The following is a 24,047-nucleotide window of genomic DNA, read 5'->3' as shown; positions in this document are numbered from 1 at the left end:
TAAAATTTGTCCAGGTATTGCGTATATTTAGCCTTCATAACAAATATGGTATACATATAACATAATAAATGTATACATTCGGGTTTTTCACTACCATGGTCGGGGCCAAATCACTTGCTTACCTGCAGAGAGAATGCCCGTAAGGCAGGGATAGGCACAAGTGCTGCCATGAAGAATGCAATCATGTTGTTGATCGATGTTAGGGTCACGCTAGTACCTGTACGTCTCAAGCATTCACCTGTCCGATCCTACCACAAATGCATAAAAAATGTAGATGTTTCTAATTTCTTTGTTACAATATCATGGCATGCATATGCACTCTTTCTACATGAAACCAGAAGGTGCTGCATCTCACCTTGAAGGGGGTACTCCGGCTGGTCTCAGTGAATGCATGTGCCAGGAGGAACATATCATCTACTCCAATGCCCAAGGCCAAAAATGGAAGGACCTGTAAGAAGCAGAAAATAAGCTATTTTAGGGAGCAAGGATTACAAGTGAAACAGCCAGTACACTGCGTCCATTATTTAATTTAAAATCACACAACTTATTTTCGCCAAATTAACTGGTATTTGGATCAAAGTATCTTAGTACCTGTGTAGTAGCAGCATTGAAGGAGATGCCCAGGAGAGAGCAGAGTCCAAGACCTGAGGCTACAGAGAGAGCCACAAGAAGTACACCAGCTAAGCCGACCGCTCCTTGGGATTTGGAACAGTCCCAACGCAGCAAAGTGACACAGGCATAAGCCAGCTGCAGAGAAAAGACTGAAATTACTACAAGGAAGAGCTGAACCTGCACTTAGAGCTTACATCTGCTTTATACACAGATGAAAATATATAGTTATGGACTAACACCTAGATGTACAGCATTAAACCACTTCTTTTAATATATAATGCTTTCATTAACTGTTTCTGTTTATTTATGTAAAACAAAATGGATGATATTGAGCCCACAAGCACATTAGGTCTTAGAACGGGGTATCAAATCATACCATAAGGAGGTATCCCCCAGCCACGCGGATGGCACTGACGTCAGAGAAGGACTTCATGATGTCATTAAGTGTGGTGGTAGAAAAAGCATGGATGTCCTGGGATGAGTTCTGTGGGACGGACTGTTGTGCTTGCTGTGTAATAAAATAAAACAGAAATTTTAAACCACTGAAAACAACTACACAGTATTAGTGTGGACACACAAATGTATTTCAGAATGCATTTTCATGCATTCAACATGTGTGTTTGAATACAGGATGCTGTGCACATTCAAGGTGATTTTACAGTCACTGGAAAATAGAAAGGCTATATACAATCTTTCTGCTACTGCATGTAAGTCATAATTACTTGGCACAAATAATAAATTCCCTGCTTGCATACTTAGGCACTAAGTTTGCCCAAGAGCAGTAACCCATAGCAAGCAATAAGATGCTTTCTTTTAAACAGGTGACCAGTAAATGCTACCTGCTGATTGGTTGCTATGATTTACTGCTCCTGTGCAAACTTAGCACTTTTTATTACATAACCCCCCAAATGTCTTTTTTCTAATGGCTGTATTAATGTTGCAATTTAGAAGATTGTCAAGTATGTCTGCTGGTTAATAACCCACTTTTAAGCCTACCACTTAACTTTAGGGGAAAAAATCTAAGATTTGGTCTTTATCAGAAAAGGCAATGGCTGATTTTTGGGTGTGGTGTGCTAGATTTAATGTTTTTCTTTATTTACCTCACAAAATCACCCCTTCATGACCGTAAAGAATGATGCTGTAGGTCGTAAGGGGCAAAGGTTAACTAAGGTCACCTGATCTTTGGAGAAGGTCCATCTCTATATCAGGGTCAGTAAATGACCCATCCTCCACCCTCTATGATTGAATTCCTTGCACACTAATACAGCTATGTGGCTGTCCGCTTGCCCACCCTGCTGTCCACTCTGTTGTGGTCATACTATTCTAGATCTTACGCCTACAAGCTTCACTGTCAACAGTATGGTCTTTCCATGCAAATTAATTTACAATTAAATGGAAATATTCAAAATCATATTCATGTACATAAATTACACAATATGTGTAACACTTTAAATATATATTTTTTTACCTCTACAAACTTTCTTTGCCAGGATTCCAAGATGGCTGCTGCTTTCTCCTCATTCCAGTTAATGTCATGAATCTCATAATCATCTTTGAAGTGTTCAAAAAGCTGTCCTGGGCTCATTAAGAGGTACATTGTCTGCAGAGCTTCAGCACTGGAGAAAGATATTTTATCATCAGAAGCCTGTCAGGCTATCAAATTAAAACAATAACAGACAAGTTCTTTATGCTTTTCAGATCCAGATAACCATTTAGATCCCAGTTGATCACAGATTAAACAGATACAAATATGTTGAGCTAGTTTTGACTTTAAATGTAGAGTATAGTATGGGATATATATACTACATGCTTATAACACTATTTGTAACAATTACACATTTTCTTTACCTTTTGAGTTCACCATTTGGCCCTTTCAACATTCCCCCCAAAATCAGTTCTTTCTGCCAATACATAAATTTCTTGGAAAATCCATAACAGCCACCACGAAGTGTAGAAACAATATCAGGGTTCTGTAGAGAATAAAACAGAGAGGAATGTAAGACATAATGTCCATTAAATCTCTTTCTGCTCAAAATTTTAACAGGAACAAATTAAAGTTGTCATGGTTAGTCACACAAATATATTACTTTGCTATCAAAAACTCTAATGAACACTGAGAATTATTTCATAATATAAATATATAACTAGATAATGTGTCTGAAAGCATTTTACTAGAGAATACTTATGGCTGTTTCTTTATAAGGAAATGCAAAACAATTATTGAACCCACAGAGAAGAAAAATATCTAGGATTGGTTTGTATAATGTTTCTAATATTTACCTTCTTTGTCTTCTTGTTAGGAGAACTTTCAGGGCAATCACTGTCTGTGGGGTCCAGGCAAGGTCGTTCCATATATGCCTGTCCTACTTCAGCTTTGTCCAGCATTTCCTTGAAGCCATCAAGGCTGGTGAACTGACCAAGCTCCTCCATTAACCGGATGGGGTCTAGGTTGGTCCATTGAATGTCAGCTCTTCCTCTGTAAGACACAAGGAGTTCATGTTATCTAAAGAGGTTATATTTGGCATACAATTGCTGCCATAATTCTATATTTACAAATACATTGCCAAGAAATAATATTCACTATTGCACAAAATAATTATGTCTATGATGAATTCTGTGAATTGATCCTAGAACAGAATCTGATGTTTCAAAACCAATCACATTAATTTTCATATAATTCTCATTCTCTTTTATGATGAATCAGATATTCAAGACTTAAAAATCTATGTGAAGTTGTGTAGCAGTTTCTTTATAACCAAATGCCTGCCAGGATGAAATTAGGAAGAGACAGTTAATGGCTTTGCGAATTTATTTTTGACTGTCACAATTTTCCTCTTTACCTCCCAAGATCTATGTTGTTCCTGGGGGCTGCATCCCCCCTTAACTAGTGAGGCGTGCCAGATGCTGAGAAAAAGAGCATGTATTATCCTGTTATACAGGGGAACAAAGCCGTCTGCTCCCATTTCTTCAGCGCGCAGCGCAAGTCAGGGCAATTAACAGCAACTCTGTAACATCTTGATAGACTAGGGAGCTGTGCAAGGAAGGCAGGGAATTTGGGTATGTGCTGCAAGTTAGCAAAGGATCAAAGCTTCAAACAGTGGGAAGGGCTCTTTAGCACTTGGGTTTGCTTATTTATTTATTTGTTTTGAAACCTTGAATCTTATTTATTTTCTCTTAATAGAGATCATTTAACTTCAAAGGACATTTCTATAGTTACAAGATAGATAAGACATCATTCTATTTGCCCAAGATAAAAAGGAGGGAAAAAAAGAACGAACACATTAAAGGTCCCCATAGATGCAAAGATTTTTCTTGCCGAATGACCGATTTTCAGCGAAGTCTGACCAATCCTTTGAAATTATCGTGTGGTTAGTGGGATTCGAACGATCGTACATCTTACGATTTTTCGGCCGACATCTGTCAGAAAATTGATCGGCCAGGTTAAAAAATCTTTATCGGTCCCAGTGCAATCTATCTATGTTTGCAGGGACAAGCAGGCAGCTAACCTATGTTTTCCTGGCAAATGGTTTTTTTTGTTGATGGACAATTCATATGATCGTTCCGAGATAATCGTGGTCTCACGATGACGATCGGATCTTTTAAAAACCTTTACATCTATGGCCAGATTTACACGGATTACAAAAAATGAAAAAGAACAAGAAGTGGAAAACAGAACTTCCTAAACCATGGAAATGCCACATGAGAAGACACCATTAGACTAGCCTGCTTAATGGCAATGAGAATGACTTCATAGGAATATCAACTTCTAGAGCACAGGAGTATGAAACACTACAGAAAAGGACTTTAGTTTTGGACTGGGGAACGACAAAATAGTAGTAGGCCACAGACAATGTTTAGAAAGATATACTTTCAGAACCCAGACCATAAAATAAGGAGTGACCATAACAGAAGGAGTGCAACTTCAGTGAAACGAGAGGATGTTTGCTGGGTGGGTCACTGAGTGTAGTCCACCCAAGCAACATTAAGAAGGAACAAGGATCAAAACTGTGATCAAGTTCTGAGCAGACAAAGAAACAGGCCATTTTTATTATTATAATAATAATAATAATAATATAAGAAATGTAGGTTCTAGATTGATTAGATGAATCTATTCTAACAGCAAGTGTTATTCATCAGCTCAAAGGAAATTCTTTCCTTAAGAGTTTCAACCATTCCTATTTATGGGCCCCAAAAACTGTTTATAGAGGTAGGGGGTCCCTGCTTCCCCTTTGAGTAGCTGGGAAACTCACATTTCTAGTCCTGCAAAGGATGTGATGACCCCATATAACAAGTTCTGTGTTTTCTCAAGCTCCTTGATAAAGGAAGGTGAAAGAGGGGGAAGCTTTTGGGGAGGAGAGAGAGGCTGGGAGGAGGTAGAAAAGAACGGAAAAAGAGGTGAGAGTTGGAGGGGGCTCTTTTTACTGCATGCCCATCATCCAAAACAGCCCCAAGCGGAGGGCTTTTGAGGGGGGAACCGAACCCTGCAAAAATGGCGACTCTACTCATTAACCTAAGTAGAAGGAGACTCAATTACCTCAACAAAAAGATACAATTTCGACAATCCCCTCTCAACAAAATTTGAAGGGACAAATAGATAATAGGGACACGCACATGCAAAAACAGTTTAGACGGTGAGGGGGGACTAGGCTTACATGGGGCAGTGCAATAATTCATTAAATCTGGCTAGAAAGGAGGCTGATTCTTCCAGATTCCCACATACCAAGCGGCTGGCAGTTGCTTCCACAGTGAAGTCTCTTTATCTGCCTTTTCTTGCTTCACTGAGCCAACTCAAGGCTTTTGTTTTTTCCACACATTGCTGCCCCTTTGTTGTACAGCGTCTCCCTCTGCCTCTCTTTGCGTTTAAAGAGGGAGAGATCCCCCAAAGCTGAAGGAGGAATGGCCTGAAGACTCAGCCTTACAACTCAACTCACAGAGTAATACAGAATATCACCCTACGGGCCAGCACCATATTACAGGCAGGGATGCCATCTCCAGCAGGGACTACCACATTAATACAGCTAATTTTGGAAACTCTTTCTAACATTCATATGTGAACAAATATTTTGCTATTTAATTTAAAATGCTTTGGTTCCTGCACAGCATCTAGTTATGGGCTTAAATCTATGCTACACCCATAGTTTATTTAATTTAACTGGTTTATTTATACAATAAAATGCTCTTATTAAAAAAAATTATCAAAAAAAAAGTTTCTGAAAAAGATAAATATAATGGAAAACTGAAGGATTCACAAAATCTGAGACAATTTAAGCCATTTACCTAAAAAAGCTAAAAAAAATACACATGGTTCTACATTAAGGCTCTGCTCTAAGTTGCTTGCTTTCTCATTCCACTTTTTTTGTCCCTGATTCTCCCTTTCCAACCTACCCCCCTCTCTGTTTTATAGTCCTTTATTCCACCAGCGGTCTGAATAAAGCCAGCATTTCAATTTGTTTAGCAACTCATGCCATTTACAGGATCATTAGCATGAGAATGTGCTCTGTTACCATTTGCTGACAAAGCAGGAACTCAGCGTGGGCCCCATATAGATAAACACACTTGTAAACAGAAAGAATGGGCACTATTGTCTGTGTTTCCATCCTCTATTCCCTCTACACCCCTCCCAAATCCCCGCTCTTGCCCTCCCCTCCCAAAAACCCTTCGCTGCTTTCCCCTTCCGAGCACAATCCCCACTCCCTTGGCCTTAATAGAAACATAATTGCATGAGGCAGGCAGAGAGGGAGGGTGAGCTGTGAAGGTATATGAAGAAGTCCAGAATGGCCACAGTGACATTGGCTAAATCAAGGTTACCACAAACCGAAGGCTTAGAGGGGCGGGATTTTATTTTATTTTTGGTGAAAGAAAAACAAAGAGAAAGAATAAGAAAGTGCTTTACCCCATTTACTTGAAACTACAACTCCCAACATTCTGTGAAAGACAGGGGGTGTGGCTGTAAAATTCCAGTGTCCATTGTTCTGATGCTCTACCTGATGTCCCTGATCGATCATTTTATTTTGTAGATGTTTTCATGAAAGTCTACTTACGGTAGATATGCAGAGCCACCTTGAAGCTGGGATCCTTCCCAAAAACAGTCCAGAGGTGTAATTATTACACACGGGAAAAGTTTCTCAATCATCTGCAAGGTAAAGAAACTGAATAAGCATCTGGTGAAGCCTAATTTTAGTTATAAATTTTTTTTGTCAACTGGCAGTGAATTTCCTGCTGAACTATATTACTCTATATTATCTGTCTGCACCAAGGTCAGCTGCAGCTGGACAGGATACCACTAGACTACCATTGTTGGCAATACTTGAACATAATTCCTAGGGTCACTTCTTGCTACATTTTTGCCCTTGTCAACTATGGTCTACACACTGTTAAATCACATACCCTGGCAATGTGCACATAGATCTATATTAAAGTCTTTACTTTATACTGATTATTTTTTTTTAGAATTTGCCAGTTAATTTTATTAAATGCAAAAGGGATCAATTCAGTTATCTTTAGTTTTTGTCTGTATAATGTGTCAGGGATCTCGTTCAGCACAATCTACTCCAACTCACCCTCTCAATCATGCCATTTTCAATAATTGGAACTCCAGATTTATAACAGATTTTATTCAGGTCCCAAGATCTGTAAGAGAATTAAAGTTGTTATTAAAACTTGAATGGAACCCTGAAGGCAGTTAACACATTATACATAATTCACACCTCTGCAAAAATTAAAGTAGTTACAGTGCCCAAGAGATAATAATTTGAGGGTGGAAGTCATAGGAAAAAAACGAGCATAAATTACTTTACAAGCGGGAGAATATATACATGGCATAGTCTCCCAGCTGATGAGATTAAGTAAGAAAACTAGGATGTCTTGCCATGTTTGAATGAAAAGGGGGTTTCTGCTTACATGAGACCTTGAGATGAGATTCTTAAAAGTGCAAAGCCTAAACTCAGCTCGTTGTAATGCTTATTGTTACTATAACAAATCTCTTAACATGAAAAATGGGCATTATATGAATAGACATGTTTCTTCAAGGTATATCTTATTCCCTTGGACATAATTCTATATTTCGGGGGCATATATAGCCAAAAACCTTATCCATTAGAATACAATAGTGAAGTACACTTTTCTGCACTTACTTTCCATACATAGACACTTGCACCTTACTGGCCGCAAGAGCTGCTCTCAGATGAAGAAGCAAGGCTTCATGGGTCAGTATATTTTCTCCTTCCCTTTTAGGTGTCTGGATCAGCATTTGTGAAGTATATACAGATTCTTCTCCCAATTTCTCCTTAGTGTAGCGAAGCTCATGGCTCACTCTGCTTCCAGCTGTAGGTGAAAAATATGCTGGTAAATTAAGGAATACTTTAATAAGAACTGTCTGCACCTAACAATTACTGCTGGCAGTGTTACGCTGACTTGCCTACACACTTAAGGATCATACATTGTACTAGGGACCCAAAAAAATCTGCTCAGTCATAATGGACTAAATGTTGACAATGTAAATGTGATTTTTACCATAGAATTTTATAATTACTTTTATTGGAGATAAGAAATCATACTCAGACATTCCATGTGCCATAACCTTTTAATATGAATAGCCCAGAAATGTATGCTGTATATGAAAAAAGTTGATCTTGACTTTGATGCTAATCCCCCCCCCTTTTTTTGTAAAGCTTGTGGATATTGTTTTTGAAAAAAATTTCTTTATGAAAAGTAGGCTAAGAATTCATGTCATAACGAGGTTTTAGTCTATGGGAATGGCGTTCCTGAGGCATTCACGGTGCCGCTTGCGAACTCTATGAGGAAGAAAGAAAGTTTCTCGTCATTAGCGCTAATTTGAAGCAGCGCGGTCCATCTGGGCTTCAAAGCCCATTGAGAGAGGCTGAGGAATTTCAACTCCCTAATTAACCCAGGGAACAGACATGAAAAGAGGAGGCAGCAGGACTGAAAAGACAAACTTCAAATGGGAAGCTGCTGTAAAGCTGGAGGAGAGCGAGGGAGAGAGGAAGGAGGAGGAATGGGAATGAGAGGTGAAAACTCCTCCAAAACAAGGCCATGGTCAAAAGTGGTACTAAAACCAATTTGTTCTGAAAAACACCTGTTAAGTCAGTTGAACCTGCATAGCTCCTTAGTGGCTGTACGGCCATGCAGATGATATCCAGGCCTGGTAATATCAGGCTAACTTAACCAAGTGTGAAGGTTTTGATGACAGCTGCTGTGTGGGAAGGACCCTTGGAAGAGGCTGCAATGGTGTGTGTGTATGCATATGAGACACAGAGAGACAGACATTTACATAGCAAGCATCATAGAAACTCTCTGTTCTGGAAAGATGCTACCAATATTGTGTTATCCTTTGCAGCTCTTCAATAGAGGTACTAAGAGAGAGGGAGAGAGATTGCATGGCGTGGAAGACTTCCCTATTTGTAAGAGGCTCAGGCTATATATCTTCCTCTGGTTGCCTTTTTTCACCCATCTGGACCACCCAAATTGGTGGCTCATCTCTCATCTGGTCAGCATGTGATCCAGCCTGGTGTTATACTGGTGTTCACTAGCAGCAGACACAAACTCCCACGCAAGCCCTTCCATGCGAATGGAGCACGATGCACACTGGGAGTTGGAAGAGTTTTAATTGTCCAAATCTGCAGACCTAAAAGGTCTGTAAAGTCAATACCCAGAGGAATGTCCAATAACACCACTAGGAATAACATTATATGTTATTTCTTGTTTGGACAGAGAATACTGAATGGTTTAACAAAGCCAAACAGATATCAGTGCTTTGCATTCTAATTTCTCTGCCATCCTCGCAGGTCAGAGTGCATAAAGAAAAATATGTTATTACCTCATACATTATTTTCTATGTTAATTGCCATTTCAGCACTTGAAGTGAATCACATGAAAACTCTACCCACATAAAATAAATATCTAAATAACACAACTCATTTTACGATAAACAGTTTGCGTACTAGGACAAAAAATGCCCACGGCAAAATGCACCTCACCCGTTATTGAGGTGGTTTGAATAGGAGACGAAAGCTTTTTAATTAAACATATTATTTTGCAAAGTGACTTTGATAAAATTAATGCTTATAAAGTATTAAAGCTATGTGTTTTTCTACATTCGCTTTTTTATTTTATATCCAGGGTTACATTTAAAAGTAAGAACAAGTTGGGATTAGAAGACCAGAACATCTAGGCTTGGCAGAAAAATGTGGTTTGCTGCCCACATAACGCTACCCATTTGTCGGCAGATTTCATTTCATTACGTGACATCTCTTTATTTATGTTGGGTACTACAAAAGCCACAAATATCTCAGTAATCTATTAATCTGGAAAAGGTATAAGACCACAGACCACCTACTTTTAGGAACTGCTAACCCGTATTTATATAAACAAATAAATGCAAAATGCATTTGAGTTGTGATTTGCTGCTTTAACCGCTGACACTGGGGTGAAGCAATAAAACGATGCATTACCTATTTTGGGGAATGCAGCTGCACAGTTGTTTCAGGGCTCTATCTAAACAGCCACTGTGTGAATCAGGCGTAACCTCTGTGTAGCTCAACCTGGTTGACTGAAGCCTTGGAATTGCTGTCATTTCCTGAGCCAGGAATTAGACCCCCACACAAACAGCACACATGTGTTTGAAAATTATGCTATGAGGCTGCTTTATAGTGTATCAAGCATTTCATAAAATAATTGGTTTAGGGGTAACATGGAGCATCACCACAGAACTGCCATGCACAACTAAATACTGTATCTCTAAGTATTCTCCTGCACCTCTGCTCAAACTAGAACTCACTGCTGTATTAAATGTGTAAATCCCAGCCCCGTTGAAAAACAAACAGACACATTCCTCTGTCTGTTGGTTTCTTTAGGGGGGAGAAGTAATAATGGGTTAAATCATTTTGCTAGTCTTCTTGCACCCAGTCATGTTTAAACAGGAAATATTCCCACCCTATGGTTAACTTTTCCTTTAGCAGCAGATGTGATAACAAGTACTTAACATCAACCCCACACACACACTTTCCACAGGCCTTAAAAGCTGCTGCCAGAGCACACACACCTTCTTGGCAGCATGTTCAAAATAAAAAAATAGCATACCAATCAGAGTAGCAATCTAACCCAGGGCTCCCATCCAAACACAAAGCCACAATGCAATGACCCACCCTTTGTTCAGTAACATTCAACCACACATATAGTTACACATAAACAGTGGAAGTCATAGGAAGATGGCGCTTGGGCTGATGTTTGATACATAGTATTGAATAAAATCTTTAATACCCAACCACTGTTATGCTCAGTGACTGAACCACATTATTGATGGTTGATTTTATTAAACCCTCCATTTACTTGCGGTACTAGGAATGGCATTCTTTTTTATTTTACTACATTATTTCTAAGCCGAATGCTCGCTATGATTGCATTTGCCGAAATTTGGCTATTTTTTTTTGACCAGGCCCCCCAGGCAGGTTATGAAAGTTTGAACATATTTCTGTGGGTTTTTTTTCAGTTATTACAGTTTTGCTAATGAAAGAGAATTTCCCTTTAAGCTGTGAGTCTAACTTCTCCCAAAGGACTCATTATCTTATATTGTTACAATTACTTATTTGCTTATCTCAAAATTGTTACAAAAGTATCTTATCTGCAGCTGTGGCTGTTCTGGGCTCTTTGCCAAATGCCAATTAAGTTAGAAACATTGTTTATTTTTCTGGCTGTTCAGTGCAGAGAAAATTGGGACTTTCCAGTAAAAAAGAGGGACTGCGGGTTGAGCTGTCAAAAGAGGGACTGTCCCTCTGAAAACGGGACATTTGGGAGGTATGGCAGAGCAACATATTGCCCCCCACCCAATTGGAATAAAGAACATAACATGTTTTGTAAAAGCAGCCTTGCATACTACTAAAATAGGCATATTAAACAGACTGCTATGCTCAAAATTACTTCAGTGCTGTTCAAATGACACAGATACGGATGTAATAACAATTGCCATATAAAACATACAACCCAGTATTATGGTATATTACCTTTGATAAAGTGATTCTGAGCAAACCGTTTAACATGCCTATTTTATTAGTGCCTGTTTTTATTAGTTGTTTGTGCTATAAATCCAAAGTACTATGCCAATTAGGGTAACCCATAAAGTAGTAACTGTCCACAAAAGGTAGATCAAACTGGCTTTCATCATGTATTTCAACCACTTAAACTCAACATTGCAGCATATTTTACCAAAGCCCATCTGGTTAAAAGGCGTATTAAAATGATGACTGCACTCTATAAAGAAGGATTTTGTGGCAAAATGAATCTTTCGGATGTTTAAAGCTGTACTGTTAGTTATGACAATATGCTGTCCTTCCTTTTAAACAGATGAGTTCCTGTTCAACAGAACAGGAAGTTGCTCTTCTTGCCTCCTGGTGTAAGGCTAGTGTAAACCACAGCAGGACAATTCTCTGGGACGTCATAAAGTTGTCACTTTTAAAGAAAAGTACAACCACATCTGATTAAAAGCTTTTACATAAATACGTTTTGTTTATGCTTACAGTGTCTCAGGCACACTCAGGAAATGTACATTGTTAAAAAATTCTATCAATTGTCCCTATGAGTTATACATCTGAAAAAAATATAAAATACCACTTTATATTCTGGGGTTTTGCAAACCACAGTAACCAAATCTGAAAATAATGTTTGAAATATGGATATATAATCCTTTTGTGTGTTCATGTGACTCTATATGCAGTGTGTGCGTGCGATGATTAGGCCTAAATAAGCACACTAGTGCTTCCAAACTTAGGCTTGTTTGCACAAAGGATAAAGTTGGTTTATTACCTTTATTTTGATTAGCTGAGCTCGCACTCTAGTCAGTCTTGGAGGTTGTAACCCTCCTTTGCTGATTATCTAGTGCTTCTCAGAAAAGCTTGTAATTATATGCCTTAACGCCCAGTGTGGCCTTACCCTTAAGGGACGTTACAGGAAAACAACAGCACATTGTAAAATGATTAGAAGAACACATTTGCCTAGTGTACAGTTTTCTTAAAAGCAAAAACAAACATTCTGAAGACATGTAGTATTCTAGTTGAATTGCCAAATTCATTTACAATGCAATCTCCCATGTGAACTAATCTACTATGTATCATATAATAACACAAACTTAAACCCTAAGGGTAAGGCCAGACGAGGAGATTCGGGGAGGTTTCGTCACCTGGCAACTAATCGCCACGTCTTTTGCGCGACTATCTCCCTGAACTGCCTCAGCGTTTTTTCCCCATAGGCTACAGCGCAAAATCGCCTGCGCTAATACACACGCATCGATTCGTTTTCAATAGTCGCCCACTTTGGGCAACATGCTACAGAGTTGGACATGCACTGGTAAAGTAGGAATAGCCAGTCAGAAAGCATACAATGTTCCAAACCACACTGGCTTGTTTGATATTGAAACTCTTATTTGCTCAGTTGGTACAATTTTAGATTCTTTTTAAAATGCATTGATGTCAAAGCACATGCCTTAAAGCTGGATTGCAAACTTCCAGCACCGTCAAACAGTTATTGGCTCAATTTTGTGTCCCAGAACAATACAAGGCCAAGAACTTTGTATACCATTATTTGGAGGGTTTTTTTTTTTTTACCAAGGATTACTTTGCTTGGCAATGAACTAAATATATCATCTCTCACTGTTTGCTGTTGTGCAGATCTAGCTAACAGACTAATGCCAACAACATCCTCTAAGCTATCCTTTATAGCAATTTGTAGGTTTGAATTGGCTTTAAAAGTGAAATTTCACAAAACTCAGACATAAAATCTATTCATAATATACATAATATACAATTAGCAAGTGCTCCAGGATAAAAAAAAAAAAAATAGGAGGCAGGCCAAGTGACATCAGTACAACAAAATGGCACCACAAGACTTCAGGAAGTGTACATGTCGCTGACACAGTTTGTGTCTTTATGAAAGTGAGATGTAATCCCAGATTTCCTTTTATCACTATGGAGACAGAATTCATCACCAAACACAAGAATTTCACAAAAAAAAGTAGAAGCTGAAACACAAGGTACCAAAAACCAAAGAATTTGTTTGTTTCTAGATGCTTCGAATGTTAAATTGTTAAGAAATCTGCCAAATCTCAGCAGGGTGTAGCATTCAAATGATTAAATAATAATGGTTCTGTTTTGTCAAGCAGGGATAAATCCTCATATAATTTTGGCTCACACCAGTTTACCTATTAACTGTTCTACAGCATATCTGCCCCTTATCTTTCCAATTCACAAACATGATTCAATTATACTTCTCAATGAGGTTTCAAACTTTTGTGTGAAGATACCAATAAATGAATCACTCATTAAAAGCAGTTTGCCTCCAAAAATAACAGCATAATGCAAAGCAAGCCAGCACCTGACAAGCTTCAGTTCCCAGCATCCTCTGCCAACCATTCCAGGAAGTTGTATTTAAACAAAAGCTGAGGAGCCACAAGTCAGTGGTTGCCCCTGCTGATATATAACTGCATTGTTTACTCTAGAGTAGTGAGCTCTAAAATCTGTTCAGGAGACTAAGAACTTCAGACTATTGGCAACAACTTATCCTAGACCCATAGTTTAACCACAGACTCAACTTTTTTTCCCACACCCCATATAAATGCTGCAACAGCACTCAAGTTCCAGCCAAGCACTCAAAAACCATAAATACCAAGAGCAGATGCACAATCCTCCCCAAGCCTCAAAAGGACTTTACCCACTCAGACTGGGGCTTTTGTCTGCACCCATGAATGTCCTGCTAGATTGTTCTAGCACAAACAGGACAGAAGGGGATGGAGAGAAAGGGGGAAAAGATTCCCTGATTTGTAACTCACAAATTCATTTGTTCAATATTCCCCTTTATTAACCCTTTCCAAACTGAAATAAGCCAACAAGAATTTGTGATATTTGCTTTTGTATATGGATTGATAAAAATAAGCATGACTGTGGGCATATTTTGAAACATCGGTAAATATGTTGCATGGCTAAAATCATTAATATAGCAATAATCACATTAATATTTGACTATACTTACTGTGATTTGTCCTCTTGCAAGAAAATACCTATATAAACACTTTAACGCTTTCACCTACTCTCAGTTTAAAGAAATCCAGTTTGTTTATTGTAAGAAGCCTTTATCTAACAATATAAGTACAGTACCTCTCATTGGCATACACTAGAATGACAAGTAAGGGCTGAATGATGCATTCATAGCAGGGCCCACTGCAATAAAATACCAATTAGTTTGCCAACCTTCCTACATGTTCATGCATGTGAGAGATCCTGTTGGGAAGACAGAGGAATTCCTTTCACACCCAGATGGGGCAATGTCTGTGGCAAGACTGGCTGTTCTAAATCCTTCATATTAGATTTGGGAAACCACAGGAGGCCATTTATGCATCCCCAGAGGTCAATTTAGTGAAGCCTTAATCTACTGCAGACCCTCTTGGAAAACAGAATATAATCCATGTCATGAAGCATAGGAACAGTGACTGACAGCCCTGTCAACCTGAAGAGTTGATACCACTTAAAACTGTTGATACCACTTAACGAACCAATAGTGGGGATCCATCAACTCTGCCTGGCCAGTCTGTGTGTTCATTGTGATTACTTATTAAAACTACACCTTCACAGTAGCCAAATTTCTTCTGGCGTGCATCACATCATAATCAGTAAAAACAAAAACAAAACCAGTGTCTAAACAGATATTTTTTTTCGTTCTAAAACTAAAATACCTAACACACCATGCATAAAATTATTTGAAACAGCCATGAATTGGCAATATGTGTTAGTACACCTAGTAATGTTATCTACTACTGCTAACTCAATTTGTTTTTGGAAATTGCTGTATAGTTTTAGTCCTATACTTTCATAATATAGTTGTGTCCAAACTTTACTCCAGTAATCTCAACAATCCTAACCACTATTGAATTGTAGATTGTATCATACTTGCTTTTCTACTTGCCCTCTCTTAGGAGACTGACTACATTCTAAGTAAATGTATTTATTAGTAAGTATGCCTTAATTTTATGAACTGATCCACACTAGCATCTATTTTTATTCCCACTTATTCCCAGCCCATGTTTAGGTGTTACAGCATGGGCTGGTTTTCAAGAAGGTCATTTTGCCTAAGGGTAAGACCAGACGAGGAGATTCTGGGAGGTTTTGTCCCCTGGCGACTTATAGTTGACTATTGAAAACGCATCGCCGCGTGTGCAGGCGATTTTGCGCTGTAGCCTATGGGGAAAAAACACTGAGGCAGTTTGGGGAGATAGTCGCGCAAAAGACGTGGCGATAAGTCGCCAGGCGACAAAACCTCCCCGAATCTCCTCGTCTGGCCTTACCCTAAGCCACCAGCTCCATATGGATTCCTTGGGGGAAACTGTTGATAAACGGATGTGTAAAATTTGTTATATAATTTGAGTGCTTACATCAAAAATGTTAACCAGGTCGGGACTCTGAAAATAGGCTCTGACAAGTACCCAAACAGTCCCACACAGGCTTAATTAATATTAATAGTGACTGTCAATGGCGTTGTACAGCAGCCCCTCTGGTGTTTGCCAGTGTCTACATATTGCTATTCAGGGTCTAATGTCAACCTGTTGCTCTACAACTGCTGAGGGATTGCTATAGTTCAACAATAATGGCTTGCTATAGTTCAACAATAATCACTTTATTGCCTTAATGCTTTCCTTTAATGCCAGAGACCCCCATGTCTATAACTTTGACTCTGGTTTCATAAAAGTTTTCAGTGAGTCTAGAGCTTTGGGGAAGAAGGAAATAATCTTTCATATCATTTGCAAATAAAACAGGTAACCATCACTCCAGACATATGTTTAAAGACATTGCCAGCCCTAATCTTCAAATATGTTGCCTATTTTAAAAACTGAATTCCCTTGGAAATAAAATCTTGCATATTTCAGATTTACTTGAAATATCTGTGCACATAGGCAAGGAGGATAAGATGTACACTCTCCTAATCCTGTCAACACAAGTAGGAAATTAAAAGCTATCTTAACACGCTTGTCTCCAGAAATGAAACAAAATCTGTATTAAACCTAATAATGTTATAAAGATCTGAGTCTCTAGTATATCAGGCACAAATCCTGGATTAAAAAAATAAATCTTTATCTTTTTAAATGTATGAAGGTACTTTGATGAACACATATAAGGATAAAATACATACAGTGTTATACCTATAAATATATTTCTCTCTAGATTTATTTGATTAAAAATCAGTGGACAAATGATTTGTGTTTATATAGAGATATATATATATATATATACATACACACACACACACACACACATATATATATCTCTCAGTCTATGTTTAACAACCTCCCTTCCCCCTTCTCTTTACAGGACACAGCTGCTTACCATCCCTGCAGCTCCACCAAGAACCCCTTTGTGGCCCTCCTATTAGGTCCTAGACCACCCACTACCTATGGTGACCACCCAAGAACCCAGCTCTCCCCCCTCAGCCCTCCTCCTCCTTTTCCTGCTTACAAAAAGGGTCCTATAAGCAGTCGCATACAGCAATCCGTGGTTTGTTTTCTCTGTCTCTGTATATGGAATGTTTTCCTCAGCGAGATTTGATTCCCTGACCTCCCTACCTCTTAAAAGCATGGCTTTCTTATGTGTCTTCTTAAACCCATAATGCTTTGCAGCCCCTTTCTCCTTGACCCTTCCTCATTAGGTATTTAAACTATTCTCTGTAATTGAGGAATATACAGAAAGAATATTTTCAAGTTCTGTGGATCCTAATATGTAAATCATGAGGTCTTTATGTCAGTAAGTTAAATAAAAAACTAATTTGCACCCTAAAGTTTGACCTCAAAATCAACAAATATTGCTTGCACTCTATCTCCAGAACAGATCTGGAAGAACATTTGAAAGCTAGATTTCAAATCTTCTGAGAAAATAAATTAAGCAAGACAAGACAAGCTAAAAAATAAAGTGAAGAGTCATTTTGGTCAATGTAAAGGGGCTTCCTGCTTTAAACCCACCAAATGTTTTACCATGAATTGAGTCAAATCATGCCATTGGTAAAATAAACAAGGTACAACATCAAATTTGCAAATAAAACCAGGTTCACACCTTTAGCATCATAGAAATGCATAAGAACCAGGACCAAATGTTGACATACATGCTATCAATGTTACTATTTAAGTGTGGCATTGACAAGTCAGTATGGCCAAAAGGAATGCTGGGGGGTTGAGTCAAGCTTATATTTACAGCAGGACTATGAAGGCAACAAATGTCCTGATGTCTAGAGCCTGAAATTATATTTGCTATCTAGGCCAGCCAAGCAGCAGCTGTCCAATAAAGTTAATAATTTTAATGAAAACACCATCCTTTCTGCTTGCCAAGGCCCTCTTCCTTTACACATGGGATAAATATCTGTACACAGAACTCTGCGTTTTGGACATGGTTCTGCATATATTTACTACAGTGTGACACAGAAAACTGCACATACAACTGACACTCTGTGTGCTGCTCATAACACTCTCTCTGTTACACAGCACTTACCCTTAACACAAGAACTCCTGTTTGGAACGTTTAATGGTTTTATGGATCACGTACGCAAAGTAATAAAGTCCTCATACCAGGCCATCTTTTTCCAGTAAATAAAACTCCCAAAAAGAGATATTCTACGCACTGGCTAAGTTCTCTTGCAAACCTCTTCTACTCTGTGCTTTTATATGGGGCCTTCTTTTTCAGACTAAAATATTGTTTAGTTAAAAAATGCGCTCCACATTATAACATGGAGATTAAAGAAATGTTTGCCTTCAGATACTATGGAACATTCATTCCCAGTATTCTCTGATTATGCTAGGAACTGTAGTTTGAGACCAGCTAAACAGGAACAAGTTCGAAAACTCTTACAATATCATGTCTGTCATCATCTCTAAACCGAAATCCAGAATTTTTTGAATATTGCATTATTATGACGAAGCCAAAAACCATGTGGAGCTTTATAGATAATTTTTTAATACCATGATATTACTGTGGGTTTCATAAGAAAATTATAAGTGACTAGCAGAAATAACGTGGAGCTAATACATTTTTCAATGACACATCTGAAACTCTTATAACCAGAGCCTGAACTTTAAAAAGACAAGTTATGCACTTAAATGTTGATTAGGCATACATGACAGGACATCAAAACACTTACCTTCCACCCATAACCTTTCGATATCAGTCTCAATGGAGGCCACACGAAGGCCCACAGCAAGAGCCCCAAACACCAGCAATCCAATGAACAAGACCTTCCCGCAGTGTCTTTGGATGGAACAGCCCAGGGAGAAAAGCAAAGCTTGGAACTGAGCTCGTAGCCAGAGAGGAGCCTTTTGGCCAACAGCTTTACCCTAAAAATACATAAAGAATACTATCAAACATGGAGCCATGCACCTACGATGATCTGACAAGAAAATAATCAATCTACAACAAATGCAATAACATATCTATGGGGGCCAATTCCAGTCTCTCTTTCGGAAAACAGACCATGTTCTAGACCTGTCCCACCATGAGCCCAAGCAGAACCCAGTAATTTCCAGCAATGTACTGTGCTCTTGGTGGGAATTCTTTAAAATCAAAACTCAAAACTGAGTTGCCTACCCTTCAACTCAACCATGAGGCAGAAAAGTGGCCAAGGATTGTGACTAAGACTCCATCTAGCAGGTTGTGCCAGCGGGGAGATTACTCACAGATGTTTCTGTACGGGAGCTTTCTAGACCATGTGTCACCCGATGACCACTAATTCTTTACAGGTTGCTGTAGGTTTTATGGGACAGCTCTTTATTGATGTTGTACATGAGCTTTCAAGGCCATAAAAGTCTCCTCTTATGATGTGTAAACCCAGACTTTAAATATTAGGTCAGGCAACTTATTAAGAACCAAACAGCCCACCCTCATTCACTTTGTTCTCTACAAAATCTGCTATAACTTACAGTCCTGACAGGTTTATGTCAGGTAAATCCTTGAATACTAAAAGGAGTTATATCAAATATAAAAAGGCAATTATATCTTTAAGAAAAGAAAGAAAAATAGAAAGGCTGAGGGATTGGCATTAAAATTACAAAGAAATTGTGAAATGTATAATGTACTAGAACGGGTAAAATGAAAACACAACAGGATATGGAAAAGGAGAAGGAAGCTGTTTTCTCCCAAATATTTGTGGCCAGAGACACAGCCTGCCAGTCACCTGTGGCTGGAAACTGAACTTGTGCCAGCCACAAAGGAACCAGAGGGGGCAGCTGGCATCCAACAAAAAAGGGAGAATTTCTGCTGTCCAGGTGGCCCTGTCTCTGCTATTGCCGCAATATTTCCTGCCTTTAACTACTGACAGGGCTGATGTCTGGGCCTCCTTACTGACACAGACAAACCCCACTTGAGGGAGGGTGGTCTAGCAAGAACCTGAAGTCATACAGGATAAAGTACTTTGAGTGTAAATACTAATCTATCAAGGGAAAGGTTGCCAACTTGCCATACATTTCCCAGAGCGAAGTGAGACTGGGTAACTATAACTGGGTGACACAAGCTAATTCACTTGATTGGGACACAGAACGAACAGTGCAGTGAAAGGCATAACCGACTGAAACTTACTGAAAACAAGAACAATTCCAGCAACGCCATTTAGGGAGGTATTGTTTAAACTAAAGACACCACTTATGATAAAATCTTTGTAATTGGGAAGCAGGGCACATACTTAGCAAGTATATAATGACAGGTTCCCATCAATGAACTGAGTTCAAGCGACAGAGGGACAGTCTCACAATGTAAACATAATGGCATGCTGAGTGAACCATGTGCAACCCCCTTTCCTATTCAATGTCTAACCTGCGACCCTCCAGTTGCTTTTAGTGCAACTCCCTTCACCTGATGTCGGATGCTGGGCCATGCTGCCCTGCTAGGGTTGGAGTAAAACTTAAAGCAGACAATGTGATGGAACATTCTAATTCCTATATTCAGTACTTACGGACAGTGCATGGTGTTATTCAGCCAAGTGATGAATCGTTTATAGTTCATGCTTCTCTGGCACAGACATATATATACTTCCCATTCCCTAAAAATGTATAAATATAACAATGTGCATCTGTTGCAGTGTGCTACAAAGCAGAGCTGCTTGTCAGTGTGTGCAGGAGAGGCCATGCTGGACTGATATGCAATAGAAATAAACTGCACATCCCTGGCCAGTGCTAGAATTCCAGCTTGAGCAGTGGAGAGGGAGATGTGCTCAGTGACACCCACATGATGATTTCAGGTCACACCGACTGTAAGTGACCTGCCCTGACCCACGAGTGCAAAGAAGCAGGTACTCACCTTAGCGATCTGCTTGAGTGCAAAGGCGGCATGGCAATAGCTAGGTCTCCTCAGCAGATCCGAGCTGGGAGCCGGCTGTTTGCTTTTGTAACCCGGGGGGAGATGTGTAAAGCCCCTCTCCCCCGCACAGGGGGGAACAGAGGCCATCGGTATCCTACAGCAGGCAGGAGAGGGGGTACACCTGGGGCAGCAGCACAAGCCGAGGGATCCCGAACTCAGGGGCAACTAGAAGCGGCGCAGGCGGGTCACCAAGTTATAATAATCCATACAGATCAGCAGCGTCCGCCGACTAGAGAAAGAGCCGCCGTGGGTGTGGGGGGTTCCATTTAGGTCGGCAAATCCTTAGATCCTTCCGTTCTCTTCATGCTCTCCACAAACCATCAATGGGAAGCGAAGCAGCGCTGCAAATACAAGGCAAGTCCCCAAGTGCGAAAGCGACAAATCCCCGGGTGGATCAGTGATGGGACAGCTCTGGCCCGTGTGAGCATCTGTACTAAAGGCGACTCCTTACAGCCCCTGAAAAGAGAGAAAGGGAAGGAGAGGGAGGGGGGCTGCATGGAAATGTGCTGGGCTTCCCATTGGCTAAGGAAGAGGCAAATTACTCTGCAAACAGCTCCTATTATTAGCTGCTAAGCAACAGCTCACCAAAGTGAGGAGGGAGACCACCCAGGCTGCGCTCTCTCTCTCTCTCTCTCTCAAATCAATGAGGGGACGAGGGGGGCGCTTAACAGAGAAGCCGCACAACTTTTACAGGAATTCTGCTCCACAGACCTCCAAATGCTACAAATTTCTTACCACCCTGCTCTGTCCAAACAGCCCCCCACCCCAGCCCTTCCACATACCCCTCACCTCTTATTTAGCAGAGCAATGGGACAGACTGCACAGACAGCTGCAAATCAGGCCTTTGTAAAGCACCACAAAAACACACAACCCCTACATGAACATTCAGGGGGAATCAAAGCATTGGGGGATAAGGGCACCCCCACAATTCCATAGGGTGCTTTTCTTATATGTATGATCATGAGGAATGCTTCCTTCCTATAGGCCCAAAAGGCCAACTATACCACAGAGAAAATACCCCCGGAACTGGGACTTGTTCTGAACTAGGGCCTTTTTACAAACAAAACAAATGCAGAAGTACATATTGAACATGTTTATCGTTAGGAATGAAACATTTTGTTGTTTTCTTTTTAATTTGGAAAAACCGAGAACATTACTGAGCTAAACCCCCTTTTTTTTGGTTGATTTTTTTTTTCAGACATCTGTTTATAGAACACGATTGCAAAGTTGAAATGGATTATTTATGTTAGGGATGTGTGTATTTCTGTAAAAGCTGGGCCCTTCTCACCCTCCCCTGCTCTCCCACCCACTAAATGCTTCATTTCACACACATCACATTCATGCACAAACAATGTGTCAGAAAGTACAATTTCCAACTTCTCCATTTTCAACCAGCTTGCAGCAATTTAGAGGAGGAATGATTGATTTATTTTATCGCTTTGTATAGCTCGAATGGTAAGATCCTGTGACAAGGCCTCACTTCTAATCCTTTACATTGCAATGACCTTTAGAATGCAGGAATATTGCTGTAAAACTATTACAGCAGCATGGTATGGATTGAAAGGTTACTGTGCACGTGGTATCACTGAGAGACAGTCACAGGCCTCAATATGGCAGCCTCCGTCACCAATATGCAGGCCAGCGAGGTGGCGGTGTTGATAGCTGAACTGTAATCAAGCTTTTAATTAATAGCTTTATAATGTATATATAGAGAGTTAACTCCTTTACTAGACACATTTTTCATTCACATCCTGTATATCTAATTAGTATTTCAGTCATTAATATTTTTCAATCCATGCAAAGCACATTTTAATCAGAAAAATTCCTGAAGCATGAGGATGTTCATTCAGTTATTAATGGGGTATAACTGTGCAATGGAGACCCCTCAAAAAAAGCAACTGACCCAAATATTTATTGTTATGGACCTCTAAAAATCATAAATAATGATGTAACCCTTGGCCTTTAGAGCTTGCAATCTATGTATATTTAGTACATGAGGAGACTGGGAAAAACATGGCCAAAGCCTCAGAAATTGGGGCCAAGGACATTAGTAACATACACCATCAGCATCACATGAGCAGTTGTGAACAGTTAACAGCAAGGAATAAAATATTCAAACGTACATCTGACTACTAGTGCAGCATCTGCCCTTCTTTTATCTGACTCTTAAGAAATAAAATATTATCTGTATTCTTACAATAATCTTTAATGTTGACTTGTGGGTTTATTTCTTCATGCAGTTCTCCTGTCTACCTTAATTAGACTATAAATAAGGTTTTTCTGAGGTTTAGTGAACATGTGTTGTGAAAAATGAGGGTTCACCTTTGCTCGTGAACAGCCATGAATTGTTCGAAAGTGACAGGAGGTTTACCTGGTTATAAACAGCAGAGGGAGCCCTGTAGCAGTTCTGCCCATGTGCTCTCAACTACAGGGTACATTACAGAGCTTGCTGTGAATATCCCCAGGGTTCTCTGAATGAAATACAAGACAAAGTGTATCAATTTAATGCACAAAAGAATGAAGCGTATTCTAATAACCCCCTGTACAGAGGAATCATGATTCCTTTTTTTTTGTAAATTAAGTTCATCATGCAAAAAGAAACACACTCACACAATTTGATACAAGAAGAGAACTAATTAGGCATTCTGTCTACCTATTCATATGCATATTTAATTGATTTGTTTATTTATTCCATATAAGTGTCCTACTTGTTCTTTAATTCCTTAACTGTTCCTATCACATTCACTGGAAGGCTTCTCCATATATCTACATTCTCTATAAAGCAGTGTTAACTCAACTCTGTTTTGTCTATTTTCAACCTCCAGTTTCAAATGGAAGAGAGTAAATTAGCACCTATTTTTGGCAAAACTACCTGGGCATTTTTGTCCATAGCAATGTCCCAAATAAATGAAGAGGATAGCGAGGCGGAGCAGAAGTGTTTTCAGCACTCCCATAGCTAGAATGAATTTCTCAGTCTCTGCTCTCATTCAAGTAGGTTGTGTATAGTAAGACAGATCATTGGCTATTTTGGTTAATTTTGATACAAGATCA

At 39.4% G+C, this 24,047-nt stretch overlaps 1 protein-coding gene across 1 annotated transcript in view; it reads right to left on the bottom strand.

The window, feature by feature from the left end:
• The window catches only part of ptch2.S (patched 2 S homeolog), a 29,641-nt gene extending 8,229 nt beyond the window's left edge, over positions 1-21,412 (bottom strand). Inside the window, exons 1-12 of the mRNA NM_001087969.1 lie at positions 20,937-21,412; positions 18,790-18,982; positions 7,746-7,935; positions 7,173-7,242; positions 6,654-6,745; positions 2,893-3,088; positions 2,461-2,582; positions 2,081-2,228; positions 989-1,120; positions 592-747; positions 356-448; positions 123-248 (exon numbers count right to left, since the gene is read on the bottom strand). Coding sequence (NP_001081438.1) covers positions 123-248; positions 356-448; positions 592-747; positions 989-1,120; positions 2,081-2,228; positions 2,461-2,582; positions 2,893-3,088; positions 6,654-6,745; positions 7,173-7,242; positions 7,746-7,935; positions 18,790-18,982; positions 20,937-21,083 — 1,665 coding nt within the window. The 5' untranslated portion in view covers positions 21,084-21,412. The remainder of the gene's footprint in view (positions 1-122; positions 249-355; positions 449-591; positions 748-988; positions 1,121-2,080; positions 2,229-2,460; positions 2,583-2,892; positions 3,089-6,653; positions 6,746-7,172; positions 7,243-7,745; positions 7,936-18,789; positions 18,983-20,936) is intronic.
• Between the last annotated feature and the right edge of the window lie 2,635 nt (positions 21,413-24,047).

This window comes from Xenopus laevis, chromosome 4S, assembly GCF_017654675.1.
Source record: "Xenopus laevis strain J_2021 chromosome 4S, Xenopus_laevis_v10.1, whole genome shotgun sequence".
NCBI classification, from domain to species: domain Eukaryota; kingdom Metazoa; phylum Chordata; class Amphibia; order Anura; family Pipidae; genus Xenopus; species Xenopus laevis.
This window is presented reverse-complemented; position numbering and strand designations above follow the sequence as displayed.